Source organism: Astatotilapia calliptera, chromosome 1 (genome assembly GCF_900246225.1).
Source record: "Astatotilapia calliptera chromosome 1, fAstCal1.2, whole genome shotgun sequence".
In the NCBI taxonomy this organism is placed as follows: Eukaryota; Metazoa; Chordata; class Actinopteri; order Cichliformes; family Cichlidae; genus Astatotilapia; species Astatotilapia calliptera.
In genome coordinates this window covers 17,961,920-17,981,599 of record NC_039302.1, presented here as the reverse complement: position 1 = coordinate 17,981,599, position 19,680 = coordinate 17,961,920, and the positions used below count along the sequence as shown (strand labels likewise).

Genomic DNA, 19,680 nt, shown 5'->3' with positions numbered 1-19,680 from the left:
TGGTGCGCACTCTGTTTCAGTCCTGACTCCACAGTAGCCACAGAGGGAGGGTTACCACTGGGAGAATGAGCACTCAAAACACATCTGTCCAAGGAGTCAGACGGGTGGGATGGGATCTTCTGCTGTGGCTTACATGGGAAACATGTAAATGAATCCACTAAATGCACCTCTAATTCTCATCTTCAGAATTGGGTGTGATGTGAAACTAAATGTGCTTTGAAGTTGGTAAACAAATATTTTTATAGCAAGATTTTTTTTAAAAAAAAAAGTCTATGTGAACCAACTGAGCAAGACCATTTAGTTCTAAAACTGAACTGAAACGTGCCTAAAACTTCATTGGAAAATGCCGATGTGTTACATTGTCCTGAGAAATATCTATCCCTCTGCCCCGAGACTTTCTGAGGCATGAAAGATGAGTCAGAACCATTTTATTTTCTGCTCTTGCTCTGAAGTCCCATGGAAACTGCCACAAATATTTATGTCAGACAAATATTAGTTGCACTGAGGAACTCTTTGCTCCTGTGTAGGAGCCAGCTCCACAAAAGCAGATGACGATTTGTCACACTGGTGTAATCAGAATTTACACACATGCGCCCAGGACCTCAGACAAGCAACAACAGCAACAGGAGTCAAGCTTGGAAAAAAGCCAGCTTTGTCCTCAGGCACCCTTGTTCTTCGCTCACCTACCTGTGAAAACCTCAGAGCGATGGCTCATTTCAAACGGCATTCACCACTTCTCTCTTGCACACAACTGTCCCAACCGCTCTGCATGCAGTACTGAGCAGTAGGCCTTTATTACACATCAAAACTCCCTTTTCTTTTAAAAGGTAGACTCAGTTTTGAGTGTGTAGACAATCCACCCATTGCTCTTAATATTCCCCCCCCCCCCCCGGATAGTTTAGAAAGTTGAGTAAAATGTTACAAATTATGCCGATGTAAGGACTGAATTTAAAAGCATGTAATAATAATTAAAGGGAAAAGGCAGAAAAACAATGAAATAAAACAAAACAAAACAAGAGACCCAATAATGGCCTTACCATCTAGATCTTCTGGCCTGGTGAGGTCAATAACTCTGTGGCCAAGCTTTCCATCCTCACCCAGCTTGCCAAGGTGGTGCCCAATGCTGTCAAAGTGTGCTCTTTCCTACAGAGATATACAAAGAGTCAGGTAAACAAACCAGCACATATACACCTTTTTACAGTGACAAAACAGCTGGAAAAAAAATAACAAACTCCATCACAAATCTGAAAATTTGAAAAGAAAAAAAAAGTGTCTTTGATAAATGCAGTTTGTTTTGAAAAGCTGCTCTTTTGACATGAGCTAGATGCAGCTTTTTCCTCATCTCTCTATTCTGTAGCTGTTATAATGGATGACAGGAGGCAGCGAGACAGTGAGGGCCAGGGGTGCTCTAAATAGATTTACAGAAGGATACTTTGTGATCCCGAGCACACAATGGGGCCGTGGCCCTCTTTGCAGTGCTCAGATTTTCCTCTGTAATCTTCTCCTTACATCCTGCCTTCCAGTCTACAGCGCCCTGAGCTCAGCGCCCATCATTTATTCAGAGTTCATGCTTTGGAGAACACACCGTGTTTTCCCGTTTGTCATGTTTCTTTGTGCTCAGATTAAACTTGGCATCATGTTGTACTTGTCGCACAATGAAACCCTGTCATTCAGCGCTCCGTGACAATATTAAATGTCATGTCCATGTGCATTTACAGAATAAAATAACAGCTTTCGGGGGGTCTCTGAATAGTTGCTGCACATTACACTTAATGTATTATGCAAGGGGAGAGTGCCGACTGCTGCTGGCTCCATTGTTGAATGACCTACTTCCTCAGTGAATACACAGGGCATTAGCAAAGGGCTGTCTTCCTCTCTAAAGACTCAACTAGGAGATGGACACTTTGACTCTGCATGATACAAATAATCTCCCCCCCCTCCCAGGTTTGCCTGGATGACACTAAAAGCAGGCATGTTGCCACCATTCAGAAAAAAGCATTTGTTTTACTCCCAGGGTGCCCGTTCAATCTCTGCCAAAGATGCACTGTCTGCGCTGACCTCTGCCTCTTTTCTTTCTAAACAGGCCTATCACATGCAGTCTGAGCAGACACTCAGGTAGAGTCCCCACACAATACTAACAGCTCCCCTGCCTCATGCAACGACACCAACAAACACATTAATCTTTGAGCCCCTCCTCTGTGAGGCATTCCACTGTTTTGTTTTTGTTGGGTTTTTTCACGTTTTCTCCCCACAGGGAAGTTCTTTTTCCCCAGGTGATAAAAAATTAAGAAGCTCTAACAACTGTGCCCGCAAACATTTAGTTTATGCCTGTAGCCAGCTAGCCGACTTATTCGAACTTATTTGTTTTTATTATGATAAATGAAATCATGCTGGTGAAAAAAGTCAAAATGTATTATAGTGACAGAGGCAAGAACAACAAAAAAAGAAATCTCTTTAAAATGTTTTCTTTTTTTTTTTTTTAAATTCTCCTTTTGTGCATTTTTTTTGTTGGGGGTTAAAAATTCTGACAAGATGAAGAATGAAGATAGTTCAAGTCCATTTGAGGCCTTTCACAGTATTTTGATTTTCCTCATGGTTTTATTTATTCAAGAACTATTCCTCAAAAGAAAGGACCACGCAAGAGACAGAAAGAGCACTGCAATTTACCATCATACTTGAAGGAGCAGTCATTATTTATGGCCAGCTGAGTGATTCTGATGTACAATTAACCACTACCTGCTTATGGCCTGTGATTAGAGGCTGTCTATCTGACGGCCCTTTGCTTACTTAAGTGTTTTCTAATTATGACATATGTGGTGGTCCCTGCTGGGCATGAGGACACTTTGTAAAGCGAAGATGGAGTATGGTGCCTCTCTCTGTGTCACATTCTGTGTAAAGCAACACACGCACGAGCAAGCACGCGCGCACACACGCACAGACGCGCATTCATCACCCAGCCACATTATTGCTCTTAATGAAAGAAGCTAGCAGCCTGATGACAAAGTGACTGAAGTGCGATTAGCTGGATGGGCGATGGTGCTGCTTCAGATGCTACTTGGACAGTCTGCTCAGAAGACGCGGCATTCATGGGGTAGTGTGTGTGTCTGTAATAAAGTAGTCATCTCGTCCCTCTTCTGCGCTTCGTTGCTCCCTCTTGATCAATCAAGTCCTTTTATAAACTCATGATCATTAAGCATCATGTTGGGCTGAGAAGGAAAGAGAACAGGGACCATCCGTCAATGAATTTCATTAATGGCTAGCTCAGCATTGAACTTCTTTCTCCACCGCACAAAGTCATATGATTAGTGAGCATCAGCACACCAGACAGCCCGGGACAAGACTGAATGAAGCTCTTGTCTTTGAGGTAGCTTTACTTAATTTGACCCAAGGAAAAAAAAAAAGGAAAAAAAGAAAAGGGGAGGTTGTGGTTAGTGGAAAAACATCTACATATACTTTATACAACCTCTTTTACATGCTGTAATGTAATGGTCTAATTGCAGTATTCCCCTCCTGTGTGCTATGCTAATTAATATCAGACTATCTGTGCAATATGGTACCACAAATTTTCATAAAATTTTATATACTGAGCTTAATATACTTATTGGTTATAATTTCCATAATTTATATCGGTGAATTAGAAATAGACTGGAAATTAGGGCTGTAAATTATCCGCAAAGCATCCCGGTTTTGTTTTAAGGTTGGAAAAGATTCAGTGAACTAATGCTTCTTTACTGCACACGCATCAAGTGCTGTGATAAATTAATGGCAGTTTTATTATTTTATAGTGTCATTAAATTTTTACTGATCACTCTGACACAGAGAAGTAGCAAAGGACATGCAGTATCTGGGGAAGCTAGCCATCCTGCCAGAGAAAGAGAGGGAGAGACTTTGAAAGAGGGAGCCAATCAGTATATGGCCAATATTTAAAAAAACAAAACAAAACCCAAACACATATATATATATGTATATATGGTTTTTAAAGTAGCAAAAACCAAACATAAATGCTACAAGGCCAGCTGAGGAAAATGTATTGAAACAACGCAAAATAAGAACAAATTGAGGCTGGTGTGAATAGACAAAGATAAAGAGAAAGGAAACAAAAGATATAACAGTACACATCATTTCCCTCCCACTCTGACCACGACCGCTGGCAAGCAACTTGTCCCTCCCTTAAATGACTTCAGCATGCAGCTCTCCTCCCCACAACTAAAATTATAGCAGTGCACTCAGAGCTGTAGTGGAGAACTGCCACCCACAATAATCTCATCTGCCCTGCCTGTGCAGTCTTTTGTCTTTAAAGTTTGGTAACACATGTATCTGTTCAGTTGCACATGGCTGGCTTGTGAGGGAACTCACAGGGAGACTGTGAGTCACAGAGGAAGATGAGAAAAAAAAGGGGGTAGATAGCAAAGTTTGTGTAACGTCTTGGGCGAGGGAGCCCAAAAGGGCCCTTGTCAGTGTTGTAAGGAAAGCTTTAATCTGGCTGGCCACAGAACATGTGCCGGAGGCCTGCTGCTCTACCCACAGGGTGTGTATTCTGGGCAGAGGCGGGTGGCGGACGGCCCTGTGCATTGTGCCTACTCCGCCCTATATTTAGGCAACGCATTGCCAATCCTGACACTCCTTCACTCTCTCCTTTGCAAATAGCTTTAGTCAAAAAGGCAAAGGCAAATCCAGATGGATCGGGATTGGTCAAATACACATGAAAGAAAAGTACAGCGAAAACTAACTGTGGTGCAGTTTTTGGAAGTCAGCTCGGTTTGGAGGATCGGGTTTGGCTGTGAAATGAAAACTGAATCTTCTACATAAATAAAATAAATAAGTAAGTGAAACTTTACATTTCTCACACCACAGTTAAATGAAACATTTAAGTCCCATTATGAATTCTGAGAGCAGTTACAACTGCACTTGGTGAGAACCATTAAACTAAATCTCACCACACTGGAAAGTGTATGATTGTATATGATTAAGATCTCATGATTCAAGCTTTTACAGCGACAGGACTCCCGCTTATATTTGATAATGTGCTGAACTGGCTCCAGTTATATCACACACCTGGTATGTGGCAAGCTGAAGGCAGTAGTCCTGACCACAATGCAGGGCTTTGTGTATCAAGTGTCAGTCACCACTGTGGTCTTCAGTCCTTGAGTGAAGACTCTGAGGGTCTCAGACTAAAGCCCTCAACAATCTGTCCCAGTCCTGATGCAGACAAAGACTGCACTTTAACATGGCTGCAGCTTCTCACAGCTCAGCACCTCATCTGTTTTGTATTTGTATTGTAACCAGTTGTAAGGTTATTTATAAGTCTGCAGCTTTCCAGTAGTTTTTGCTAGTTTTGAACCATTTAAATGTTAAGTACATCCAGCCATGCGGTAAACCCACAGTGCCTTTCATGCAGGCTGTTGCTCTCTTTTTACCCATAGATGTCCCTTTGCTAAGGCTAATGCAGGCAGCAGCAGAATCAACAGTAGCAGCCACAAAAGCCTGGCATCTGTTCCATAGTAGTCATACTCAACATCACACAGAGCGGAGATGGCCGGCTATTCCAGTCCTATTTGTACTGCCAGGGCATCAACCCGTTTGTTTTAAAAGGCCTTTAATTTAATTAAATTAAACCACTTAAACATCTTGTAAGCTAACCTCTTGTGTGCTTTCTGTGAGTTTCGTTTTTTCGTGAAAAAAAAAAAGCATTTTTCATTATTCAAGATCATTTTTGCTGCAGTGAAAACAAGACAAACCCACACAGTGTGACCCTTCAGTGCTAGTTTGAAATTTAGTTGAAACAGTTTATTTACTTCTACATGTCTACTATGAACATTTTCTGATCATGTTATTACATTACACATGTGGTTGGAAGGAAAATGTCGCAATACTGTGTCATTCTCAATTCAGCCCGCGTGCGCTGAAACATAAATTGTGTATCAATCTGAGTGCTGCGAAACATTTCTAACACGGTTTTCAGTTCCTATTTTCTTTGCCGCACCGCTGAGGTAATTTGTGGTGACAACATGTACTTTTACGAATTTCCAATTCTTGATGAACCAGAAATGTTCGATGTTAAGTTGGGCTTAAATCTCCAGCCTTATCAAACCTGTTCAGGTTACCAACAGCAGGATATTACAAACTGCGGCTCTACCAAAACGCCTTTCACATCCAGACAACACATCAAGACTTGTTGGACACTCTGGCCATCATGGTCCTACTGCAACAATACCATAGACTATAAATGGTCCTTTGTAGCCTATTCTTTTCCTCATCCTTTGTTGAATGTGCCTTGTGGTGACTACAGCATCACAGGTCTTAGCCACCAGGGCCAGCAGCATTTCTAATCAACTGTAGCCAGCCAGAAATGCACTATGTTAGATGACAACTGTAGAAAATAATGGAGCCACCATCGCCAAATGACCCTACCAAGATGGACTCTTGATGTCTTTCTGGGGAAGAGGCAGGAGAGCAAAAGACTTGACCTGGGACAGGAGCCCGCAGACACACACACCATGCACAGGCGCATTTTATCCCGAGTCATACATTATTTTTTATTCTTTTGACTGAGCTGAACAATTGGACAAAGCATTAATGTAAGCAATCTTCACAATAGCACTTGCTGGCTACAGCCAGTGTCTGGGAGCGGAGCATAATCTAATTTGGATGGGCAAACCCTTGTATGCCAAGGATTTACATTGCAGCCAAAATGCCTTGGTTTGCAATTTCCAAGACAGCAGTCGAAAAGGAGCAGAAAATTGCTTCCAGGGCTGCAAACCAGACAAGATTATATTCAAAGTCTTTGTGAGGGCTTTGCCTGAATAGAGTCCTGGCATCACACACACACACACACACACACACACACACGGGGGAACAGTATAACCACTATAACCAATAGGTTAGGAGTCTGGATTTTGTTGGAGCACCAGTGTAAGCTCATTTGAATATTTACAGGCTGAGCTTTGGGAAACGGGAAATGGACAATTGTAGTCATCAATACTGAGGAGAGGAGAGTTGTGGGGCAGAAAGGGCAGTTCGATAGGTTAATGCACTGACCTTTCCCCTTTTGATTCCGGTTAGGGACATGTCAGCAGAGGAATATATTTTATCTGACACCTCCAGAACATCACATACTACAGTTTATTGGAACTCAAGCAAAAGAGGTTGATGCTCCTATTTTAGAGATTTGTTTATGCACCACTTGTGAAAAAAACTGCAGATTTAGTCACATGATCAAACAGTATGTAGTACACTGCTTGTGTGTGTGTGTGTGTGTGCACATAATAGATGAAATGTATAAAATGACTTTTGTCACATAGTCATGAATGACTAAGGCTGAACATTCAATTAACACTCTTTCTTCTTAATAGGAATTCCTCTGCTCATTAACAGGCAGTTTGCAGTTTCCAGACAATTACACTATTGATTGTACACTTGGCCAGTTTTTAAATGTATTGAATTCCACTTGGATTTTTTTTGTCTTTATTTAATGTGGCTAATTACATAAAAACGAAAACTCTTTTATCACTTCGTTATGTAGATGTATGCAGTATATGTCACAATGGGGCGATACAAGCCTACTATTGAAAACTTTTTTGAAATATTTAGCTTTCTACATCTCTCATGTGTTAATTCAGCTTGAACATTTGATATGAATGATTTGAAATGATTGCTCTGTCCTGCTGAGTCAGTGGAAATGTATTAGCAGGCGGTACCTCAGGTCAAAAATGCATCCATGCAACATCTGAGTAAAAACATATACACGCAGATGCTTCTTATGGTTCATATGACCCTGAAAAACAGCATGTCCACTTGAAGCTATGGTGCATTATAGAGGGGAAAAATTCAAATGGTTACAAATGGATTTGGTTGTAGTGTATATGACTGCAGGCATACTGGTGCATTCTAGGTAAAAGCTTCCACTGTGTGAGGAAGAGATGGTAAATAATGGAACAAAGTAATTGCCTCTGCAGACAATAATACCTATAGATAAATATTTTAAAAAGGCAAATTGCAGAAGGGTTGTAAAAGGTTTTATTGTACTGATGGGATATAGTAAAAACAGACAAATAAAAAGACAAGCAGGAAAATCTGCTCCTGTAAAACATGAATATTTCACATGTCCTCAGGTTAAAGCCTTGTATACCGTAGAACAGAGTCTGATCTACACAGTGTTCTCCTAGGTCAATGGCCAGGAAGGGAGAGTGAGAAAGAGAGAGCTAGAGTCATGGTGATAAAGGTTTGGGAGGAATGCATTGTACTGTTCAGATACACTTTATATGAAAAGATGAATTGATCCATCTCTAAGCAGCACTTAGACCCACTCCTCTGCCCGGTCATTACAGTGGGATAAATCAATATTTAATATCCCCCTCTAACAGCCACACTGAATGATCTTAACCTCTCCTTAATCCCATTTATGTTACCTTTCCAGAATCTTCTTCATGTAAGCTCTCACTTTGATAAACTTCCAAACAAGAGACTGGGAGGGGGGTTATTAAAGACCACGCCATATTTATGTCAGGTGAGGTGCTTTCTTAAAATATTAATATTCTGAAACTGACCAAAGTGAAAGCTTTTATCTCGGCTATTCGAACCATTCTAGTCTGCTGGCTTGTTGTATCAGCAAAAGACCCGCTCGGCTTCTCTCTCATTTCACTGCTGAATTACAACTGACTGTTCTTTATTACAGCCAAAGGATGAAGATGATGGGGGCAATTCTTTTAGCTGACTTGATAAAGCCTGCATCTAATTTTACACCATCCTAATAGGACCAGTGTCACTGAAACTAAGAGGTGACAATATCTCACTATGATTTGCGTAGGAGGCAGTCCAAGGGTGTGCTCAGTTAAGGTGCCGTTTAACAGGACTGATATGTCACAAAAAGAGGTGGGTATCATAGTTTTTTCAAAGGCATGCATGGGTCTAAATAGCCACAATACTGCGATCCAACTGTTCTAAATAGTACTTTATTGCCTTTCATACATTCTAGTATTGAATACTATACATTCACTTTGTTACTGCCATAAACAAGTAAGTGCTGAAAAATACAGACAAAAGGTGTTTTGGTGAGGAATGAGTCATTATTTCAAGCAAAAAGAAAGGATCTCTACAATCTCAGATTATTGCTCTAAAACTGGCTGATCACAAGCTGAGTGCAAAGTTGAAAGAAAAGAAAAAAAACCTTAAACCGACTAAAAAGAAAGTAAAAACATTTTATGCTCTACATACCACACGGACAGTGTAGCTGTAGGTGTGTGCAGTCTGTTGATTAAGCCATTGTTCTGCTCTTTTCTTGTCATGCCAGAATTAACTGCTTGGCTGACCACAGGTTCACCTCAGTTGTGACGCAGGGAGGCGGCTCCTGTGACTGAGGATGACTAAAGGGTACTTGAACACTCGTGCTTGAAGCGTGATGTGTCACAATGTAACTAAAATAATAAAATAAAAGCTCACAAATCTTTTGTGGAAGGCGGCACACCTGTTCGTCTCTTAAATTAAGTCACATCTATTTGAGTTTTTTGTTGGGGAATTACGAGATTGATCAGTTCAGTTAGTTTCTTATCTTTGTTCATGCTTCTGTGCTTCCTCTCCATCGCCTCGATGGGCTGCATCGGTTTATTTGCCTCACTTCAGTAAGAGCATAGTTGATTGCCACCTGCATAGACAGTGATATCTTCCAAACACCAAATTAGACGGAAATCAAAATAGATATTCATTGACTTTTTTACATATACATTGACCTAGTTGAGGCTGTTGGTTGAAAGTGTCAGGTGCTGAAATATTAATGAGCATCGCTCCCAGTTTCTGCCTGCTCCTCACAGCCAACTGGCAACATGGCATCAAGCTGAAGAGAGGAGGACAGCTTTTTTCTTTCCTTGATTGACTCATCGATTGAAGATATTTTTAAAGGGAATCCCTGGGAGTGTGTGCTCCTGGTACAAAGCAACCCCATCCCGTGTCAGGGGACGGAGAGGGCTGCAAGTCGGCTTTAATTGGGCAGAGACTTCAGAGTCTTCTTAACCCACACCGGGCAGTGCCATGGCCTGTCATGGCCCTCACACCAACACCGGCAACGCACAAGCTTCTAAACACGCACACACAAACATATTCATGCTAATTTGAGTAAACATACATGAACACACTAAACTATGCCAGCTGTTATCATTACGACCTCCCTGGACTTGGATTAAAGAAAATGATTAGTCTTAAGAATTAATGCTGTAGCAAAATCGGCATGTTCCACTTTCTTGCATAGTTTCTTTCCTCCGCTACTTGCAGGGAGAGCAAACAGTCTTGTGGTCAGCTACTAACATTTTTTCCTTTTTAGAGAAGTCCTGCAATAGAGAGGACCTGATTCAGGGATTAAAAAAAAAGAGAAAGATGAAATGGAACTTGTTCTAACCTTGTCAGCTCTGCAGTTGTTGAGGCCCACTGAAGTGAGGGCAGACAGCTTTGCCTCCATGCCCTGCTGGTGATGTTGCAGCTGTTCCCTCTGGATCTGCTCCCTCATTTTCCGAGCTTCCTGGATGGCCTTCATCACTGTGTCCTGGTCCCCGAACAACGCGGTAGAGTTTAGGCTGGACAGAATATCTGCATGCACACAGAGCAGAGTGAAATTAGCACGTCATGCTGAAAAAAGAAAAGAAAAACAACCAAAATGCATCCGTACAAACGTTTTCTACTCTGGTCTCTCTGGATGTGAGTGTATAGCGTAGGTGTATGTTTGAACAGAGTAAATCTGTGTTTGTCAAGTGGAAACACTTTGACGTCTTACCCAGAGAAGATCCCCGGCCCAGACCTCCAAGTGGGCTGGGGGTACCCCCCTTGCTCATGAAGCTGTTAGGGCTGCTTTTACTGCCGGGGAACAGATTTTGTGTCGGGGACGTAGGAGACTTGATCAGTTCTGTCGTCTTTGGCCGAGCAGACAGGTTGAGGGGCTGTGTTCCCTCCTCCTACAGCAGAAGAGATAGGAGTATGAAAGAAGACAGATGTTAATGGGTGCCCCCACCTCCTCCGTTTGGAGGAGCTCCGGGTTTCCAGACAGCACAGCTCTCCTCTGTTTCTGGTTAATTACAGAATCCCTATTGTGACCTACACCTCCTCCCTGATTCCTCCCTCATTTTGCTTTTTCCCCTCTCCTCTCTTCTCGTCTTCCCCTCTCCTACCATCCCCTCTCATCCATCCTTTCTTAGGAGCTGCGCCACTGTGAGCTTCCTCACAGTTGCCCAGCGCCTTTGTTCACACTAATTAAAGCAGATTCTGTCTCTCTGTACATCTTCATCTGTTCTCCCTCTCCTCCTCCCTGCTCTCTGTGTCTGCACTCTGGTTCGAAGAATAAATAATGACCAGATAACAGCGGTGCCAATGATCAAAGACAGCTGTTCCATTCATCAGATGTCGACTTACATTATCTACTTCATTAACTTGTTTTCTAATTTCATTCCTCATTTGTGCATACTTGGTTTTATCGTAAGCTTTGATATGCCTATTCCTAAAAAATATGATGTGCAGTGTGGTTCTGAGATGAGGTCAGGGAGCACAGATTTTCTTGGTGCTGTATTTTTGTGCTGGTTGTGGCCTTGAAGACCAGTTACTGATATAAGATGACAAATGCATTTTATACAGGACATTTGAGAACAAAAATGCTTTATCTACGGGTACCCGAAGAGGCCAGGTATTTAATAATGACATATTAAAGTACTCGCACTTTTTATGCTCTATGTATAATTTGAATAAAAATATTATTTATACAGTTAAATATTTGATTATGACTAACAAACTGCTCTGTAAGCTAAAACTGGGCAAAAACCATGAAACAATGTGTATATTAGATTCTCTTAAATACAATCAAATGCTGAATGATTGTAAATGGGAATAATTCAAAGATGCCACAAGAAAAATGTCACACCGCTCAAGATAAGTCGCATGGATGTACACATCAGTTTTTAAAATCAGATTAGGGCTCATGCTGTCATTAACAGTATTTTTCAAAGCCCAAGTGTCTCCTTGTCCAAACATATGGCTCTACCATAGACTGCCCCAAGGCCTTGTTATTGCTGTGCCAATAACAGTTTGTCATGCAGTGAAGCTGAAAACAGACAAACAAAACTGAAGGCAATCCGATTCCACTGGACTGTGGATGGGGATGGGATGATGCCAGTATACGTTTGCCATCCATTTATTTATGAATAATTCATGTCATCTGAAGTCCTTAATTTTGGCATAATTGGTAATATTTGGACTAGAATTAGCCTTGTATTAACATTGCCCTACTTGACATCCATATACTTGAGCCAGATTGATGGATATTCCTGGAGGCAGAGGACCTGAATGGGTGTGTGTTTTTGGCTGTGTGTGAGCGCAAGCACACGAACAAAAAGCTGGAGTGCTTTCCTACTATTTGAAGGCATGATTTATGGTTTTTCTCCATTGTGATATTATTAAACTAAACTACTTCAAATGGGCGTATGTTTCTGATTATGGCCTTAATGAGCGGGAATGATGTATGCGGCCTTTCCTTTGCATGGAGGTCTGGTGGAGCCGTGCCATACAGCAGCAGAAAGCACATCCTAGTTTGTTTACAAGGGAAAAAAATTGTCAGTCCTACTCAGTAGTTGTATAGCACCGTGGTAAGAGATTTATTCCATTTTAGTTACAAAAAAAGAAAAGCCTTTTCATTGTGAAAAAGAAAGAAAAAAAAACACGTGTTCCACAAATTACTGGCTTGAAGCTGCCATAGCTATAGCAACCATTTCCACAGAGTTCTGGTTAAGAGAGAGAGGGCCTTGTTAAAGCCCCAGAGATTGATGGTCTGTTAGAGGTTGGGCTCACCAACGGCCGGGTGTAATACTGAAGTACTGAACATTGTAGATGCTAGTTTACTCAGACAACACCAAATAGGCTAGGCTAGGTCAAGTACCACTCAAGGCCTGGGTTGGTGGGTGGGCTGGTTGAAGTAGTCGAGGGTTGTACCTTGACTTGAGTGATGGGGCTGGAGGAACTCTTGTCATTCTTCAGAGATGACGGAGAAATGGGCCCACTAGCCGTGAGTGGCTGGGGGAGTGGAGGCATCTTGGCTCCGGGAGAGACCTGCATGCTGGCAAGCTGGGCAGCATACAGTTGCTGTAGAGAGGTGGAGAAACCCGCAAGGCGTTAACATCCAAATCCAGCAAACATTCAAAGTTTTATATTCTGTCTTTTCCTCTCCCTAGAACTCTCTCTGCTTCTCTGTCTGCCTTCATCTCCCCTCTCTCTTTTACGTCTTTCCTCTCTTTCCATGAGGCTGGCAGAGAACCTCCATCAAAGGTCTTAACTGTATTTCAAAGGCTGAACCCAGAGAGAGACAGCAGTCTTAAAAACCACACAGAGATGGCTTTCATTCAAATACTTGGAGCCCCTATTTTCCACTCATCACAGAGAAAAGTTTGCCGAATGGATGCAAGTGTGTTAGCAAAGATCTCTCGTTTCTCTAGTTCTACACAACTTGCAATTGAAGTTTCTGGTCTGTGTTTTGTCTGTACACAGCAATGTGAGACGGTCCCGTTCCACAACCAACCGCAGTTGAATTGCCATCACAGAAAATGTTAAAAACACACATTATAAAAGATTAGAAATCTTTACAGAGAACACTGATGCAATCACTTTATATTTCTTGGTGTTCATTCAGTAAGGTTTTCAGCTGCTGGTGACATTATTACCCAAGAGCATGGTGCAAATGGCAAAACATTGCCTCAGATAGAGTTGAACTTTGAAGGCTCAATTTAAGAGGTTGATAATGTGGCAAATATTTGAACTGGTGGTTAAATACACTGATATTAGGGATTGGATGCATAAAAAGGCAGCGTGAGTCAAATGCATCACATTTTGGAGGGTAATTTATAAGTTATGGCTCGGTATCTTAAAATCAACTTGTCTATTTTTATCTCTTGATTTGATATCAAAATTTATAATATTTAACTGTAAATCAAATGATCATTTTCGTGCCTTTTCTGTGTGTCTGCAGATCCAGCACTCCCACTGGAGGCTTCTTTCAGTTGGAGGTGTGTTTTGATTGGCCACCAGGTAAGTGATGAAATTGGGTTTTGTCTCCTGCTGCAAATGGCAGGGGTCTGTAAAATAGAGCTACTGTCTGAGAAAATGTGTTACTCCACGTAGCCTTAGCCCTCACTTCATCAGACAAATAGCAGCCCTTAACTCCCCTGCTGCTTTGCTATCCTCAGACTAGCTAAACCTTATGGTTTGTTGTGTTATGCAGTCAGACGGTGCTGTCAGAGAGAATCTAATTTCGCTTCCACTGGCCAATCAACAAACCTTGTCTCATTTCCTGGTTTGCTTGGCCGAACACAGAACACATTTGTCTGGATGAGAAAAGGCAACCCGGCCCTGTTGTCCTCACCTTTGGCAGTTTAAATGAAGACTTAGACCAAATAAAGCACTTTATGTCCATGCACATATCTGCAGATATAAACACATATGTGCTCCTGTAAGAAACTTTATCGCTGCCACATAAGCGGCAGTACAAAAGGTCCATTCTTCCAGGGGACCTAGGGATAACAACAGCACATGGGCAGCGGAAATGACAGACTGATTATGTTCCCACAATGATAGCACTGCCTCCACCTTCCCTCACAAACAGTCTTTTGTCTCGGAAAGGATCGGACACAGGAGTGGGCCTAACTCTATTTTCTTCTCATCTGAGCTAGACTTAGTTAATGTCACTGTTAAGGGCACTCTTTGTGTCGGCGTATGTGTATCTGTGTGAGGTGAGGTGAGGTGAGATGGATGGTGGGGTTAGCGACAGAGAGAGAAAGAAATAGTGGACAGAAAGAACATATTCTCAATTCACTGCCTATCACTCTAGGCTACATGCAAGCCTAAGTCGAAGAGTCTGTTGGACAGATGTTTGCTAACAGGCCTGTCGATGGGCATGCCCCTGACCTTGTGTGGGAAGAATTTTATTGTCCCGGAAAAAGAACATAATTAGACTTTGCCTCAAATTGCACACAGTCAGGATGCTAGTACTGATTAGCAGGTCAATGCCACAGGGTGAGAAGCAACGGCTACTCTTAAGCCCGAGCAGGAACCCTCCATGAACCAAAGAACAATAAATACAATCAAGGGGAAAGTCAAATCTGTTAAGTTGCTATACAGTGTACAAGAAGAAACTGGAAAAATGTCAGTGTTCAGTGAGTATTTTTCAGTATTAAGTCTGGTAGGGTTTATAGATGTTTTTGGCTTTGTATTTCAATTGGAGACAACAATCACTCCGGTGTCAGAAAGTTGACGTATCCTGCCAAAGCTGGTCTCCCTGAGCTGAACACATCTGCCTGTTTCCCTCAGTTGACGCTCTCACATCTAATAACCCCTTCTTCATAACTGCTTGCCAGGTGGCGTAGAGAGAGGTTCATGGTAATGAGGGTCAAGCTGAAAGTCAGTGTTCCAACACTGGAGTACAGAAGGAGCAGTCAAACCTTTTAAAAATATCAGGACCCTCAATATTCTTAACACTTTTTATTTCCATGAAAAACAAGCAGCACGCTGAGCTACAGTTTGCAAATGTAAACATCAAAATGAATATGTTAGCTAATGGGATTACAATCAGGGGTTTTTAGGAACTGGCAAGAGATAAATATTCTATTTTATGTTCTCTATGAAAAACATGCCAGTCCCATTAAAAGTGTACATGTATGGCAATCACAATACAAAATAATATAAAAAGTAAAACAAAAACAGGACATATAAATCAGAAGGCAAACACATAACCTAATATCCTTCGTCTGACCCCATCATTCCTCATTTCCCAGTAGAGCAGAGCAGATCTCAGCAAGCATAGATTCAAAGTGAGCACAACACGCCCTAGGTCAGCTTGTTAGCCTCTGGTAATTAAAAACGAGCCCTCTGGAGGCAGCAGAGGTTAAACGGGGAGGTTCACTTTTCTGCCTGTGACATTAAACTGAGATTACACACTCTGCTGATGATGTTAGACATCTCAAAAGTATGATATGCAATCAGGGCGGGCAGCCCTGTATTTGTTTAGTGAAATAACAAAGCTGATAGCTCAGTACACAATATAATCAATTATGGAGTGAATGTTTTTCCTGCTGGAAACACAGGAGTGTAAGCCTTGTCTTTTAACGAGAAATTGATGAAAAACAAATGTGCGTCTTTCTTTTTTCTTTTTTTAAAGAAAGACATGAGTTGTAGCGTGGCAATATGTGGTGGAAAATATAGTGGCAGATATTTGTCAGATTCTTTGCTGCCAGCAATGACGGTGCATTGCACATTTCCAACTGTGGCTTTTGAATATATTAAATAGGGAAACTGCTTTTAAGCCATTGCAATTTTATACACCAACATCTTCTTTTACATTGTCTAAACACTGTCTAATAGCCACGGTTTCCTAAACACACTCTCATCTCTTTGTGTGCGAGTGCGTCTCTATGTCAATGTCTCATTCACCTCTGTCTGGCCTGGGCACTGAGCACTGGACTGGATATGAGGGCATTAACTGTGCTTCAGTGCACCACACCATTTAAAAGGCAGCACAGCGCCAGCCCAGTTTGCCACAAGGCTTGTACAGGCTCATTGCCCAGGGCGACCATGCAGCCTTGACCCAGGCTAAGCCCAGATGTCAAGAGTGGAGGAAGGCGTCCTGGTGCACTGTGCCGATGCTTTCCAGTATGGCTCAACATCTGTCTCATCTGCTGGCACCCAACCTGCTCTGCTCTCACCCCTCCTTCCCTCCCACTGCCTTTCTCGGATTCTCTATCACACAACTACTGAGTAGACAGTCCAGTCCTTCTCTCAGTTTCTAACTTGTATATATGCACACAATCGCAGACTGTCTTGTGTAGGCGTGAGTGTGGATACTCCAGGCCCAGGGGCCCCAGAGCCAACCCTCCCATTCACTGCTGCTCACTGCATTATCAACTCTATCTGTCCATCTGTCCCTCTGTTCACCACTGCCTCTATCCAGCTGCTCACCTAGCCTTCCTATTAGCCAGCCTTCCACACACACTCCAGCATTGCTGCACTGCTCTGGGTTACCTTCAAAGACCAAGCTCCTTTGCTCATAAACACAAAAACAGCTGCTCTCTACAGTATGTCTGTTCTCTACCCCCTCTCCTCCTCTCTCCCTCTCTTTCAAAGTCAAAAGTGCTTCACTTGTTAATGATAGAAGCCATTTCTTCACATCTGTACTACACAGGCATTTACATCCAAACAAAAGATAATGCGGGGTTTGCTGCTCTCCCACTTTCTTCCTGTTTGTACCTGATTGTGTAACACTCTTTCTTATCGCACCAGTCATCTAAGCCTGTGAGTACTCCTTTAGATGTGTCTGTCGGCTCGAGATCTGGTCCGGGTTGTTGCTAAGCATATGGGCTTCTTTTCATCTTTACAGTGGGAGCATGAGCTGAGGCTGGGCCCAGGTTTATCGTGGCCCTGGAGAGATGCCGTTGCAAATGCGGCAAAAGTCTTATTTCTAGCAGCTCCGCTTCCTTTAATGTAAAGCATGAGGATGTCATGCGCCAGGACAATTCATAGGGGAAAAAAAGCCAAGAGAAACACAAAAAATAGCATGGGGTAATTGAAAGAGAAATACTTAAACTAAGACACTTTGTGGTGGTTTAAGAGGTTTAAGAATGAGACAGCAGGAGAGAGAAAATGGACCTTTGACTGAGTAAACGCAGAGGGTTTCTTTTTTATTTTGTCCAGCGGTGACACTACATACAGAGAACCCAGATGTTTTGTCTTCTACAGTAATGCTTTCTGTAAAACGGCTTGAACTCCAAAGTCTGCTTCCAGTGGTAAAAACAGGGCTTTCTCGAAGGTTTTTCAACTGTTCAGCGGTTCATGAAGACGGGCGATACGCATTAGGGTCACATTTTCCTTAAGTAAATAGTTTTTTTCAGTTGGCAAGGAATAATGTACAAACAGCAAATTAAATGCTATCCCAAATAGAAAATTCTTTTGTGGAATTAGGGAAATTCCCTTCTTGTATCTTCACTCAATTGAATATAGTAGGTGTCCGGAGAGATTGGGTTACAATCTCAGCACAATTTCCTCTGTTAGGTGAGACATGTCAGTTGTAATCAGTGAGGGACAGGCAGGGATGGAGCCATTGTTTCCTGCTGGTCCTAGGCTCATCCCGCCTCTGTGTGGGCACTAATGAAGAGGGGCATGTCGCGCTGGGATAGTTTACCCGTCTCCTCTCCTGTGAGTTGCGGACCAGAGCCAATCTGTCAGGAAAACATTGAGTGAAATTGCCCTGTGGTACAGCAATGCCTGGTGACAGCCACTTGCAGACTGCCAGCCACCAGAGTGATGCTACCACCCTGTATTGACAAGCAAATTACAGTCTCCCAACACTCAAACGCATCCTGCAAGATTCATTTACATCCATCAGCTCGAAGCCTTTGTTACCTTGTTGGGTTTTCTTCTCTTGGCGAGAAAGGGCGGGGAATGGGGGAGGATCCCAGACTGTTATGACAGAGAAGATTGTGAAGAGGCTTCGTGGCCAACATTAAGACTGACGGAGCGGCTAGCCTCTTTGGCTGGATGGCTGATCACATTACCTCTGCAGCATTGTGGGAATTAATTCTACCAATAAGATAATTTTTTAAGGTTCATATATTGCACAGTCGAAATCGAGTAAATTGGTGAAAATTATACCTTGCCATTCAGCTGACAGGAAGAGATATTTTAATTGAGGGGGGCAGCCTATTCAACCATATGTGTGTGGGATGTTGTATCTGCGTGTGTTCATGTGACCGCGTGCACAAGGAAGATAAACAATAGGTTTGGGGGTGGGAACTAGAACATTTCAGGACAGTTTAATGAAGTTAATGGAGAATTGCGCTGGATGATTTATAAACTTTCAAAAATATCAAGTGGCGCTGGTATTAAGATGGCATTCATTTCAAGAGAAAGTGTGTTTCCTTTCTACACATTGGTCCCTTCTGTCACAAACAGGCATTTATTTAAGGACACTTTTCAGTAGTTTAATTTCGATGAAGGAAGTTGCTGGTGGTATTATTGGTTTGAAAAGAGAGGAAACAACTCCAACTTAATTCCATGACTGGGTTGAGATGATGGTTTTAATCATACCAGGCTCCCAGCGCTTTGTAGAGGAAGTGGTGTCAGTCACATGGTTTGTTGATCCCAGCTATGCAGAAAAGGGCATGTTTGATTAGCCTTACTGTTTTAAGGGGAATCTCTATGCAGGGTAAATAGCAGCCAGCAGGCGGAATATGTGACAGGCTGACAGACTTCAATTAATGGAAAATGCACCTCTTTTTGTTTACTGTGTTCTGTAAAGGTCAGCCAAGTCATGGTCTTGGAGGCACTGTTTTTGCCCATTCCCAGGGTTAGATACATAGTCAGAATTAATGACTCTAGACCCGTCTCCCGTTCTTACCCCAACCTTCAGATATACGACTGTTTCATCTGACCTCATACACCCCTATAAATAGGCTGAGTATGCCTGTCTGAACTGACACTCCTTTCCAATAAACTTCACTATGACACACAAAGCCACGCATATGTACTCCAGAAAGATATTCAGAAAAGCAGCTTCCATCTTTTACACTCACAGACACGCATCCTCAAACATGAACAGACTCATTTAACACCTTACATGCTTCTGATAGCTCTTCTCCTGGATGCATAATGACGCACGGCTCTTCAGAGCCAGCT

At 42.3% G+C, this 19,680-nt stretch overlaps 1 protein-coding gene across 7 annotated transcripts in view; it reads right to left on the bottom strand.

The window, feature by feature from the left end:
• The window catches only part of sox6 (SRY-box transcription factor 6), a 129,389-nt gene that overhangs the window by 10,306 nt on the left and 99,403 nt on the right, over positions 1-19,680 (bottom strand). For all 7 annotated transcript variants that reach the window (XM_026167286.1, XM_026167266.1, XM_026167257.1 and 4 more), the window contains 4 exons: positions 12,958-13,107; positions 10,760-10,937; positions 10,388-10,575; positions 1,038-1,143 (listed from right to left, as the gene is read on the bottom strand). In XM_026167286.1, coding sequence (XP_026023071.1) covers positions 1,038-1,143; positions 10,388-10,575; positions 10,760-10,937; positions 12,958-13,107 — 622 coding nt within the window. The remainder of the gene's footprint in view (positions 1-1,037; positions 1,144-10,387; positions 10,576-10,759; positions 10,938-12,957; positions 13,108-19,680) is intronic.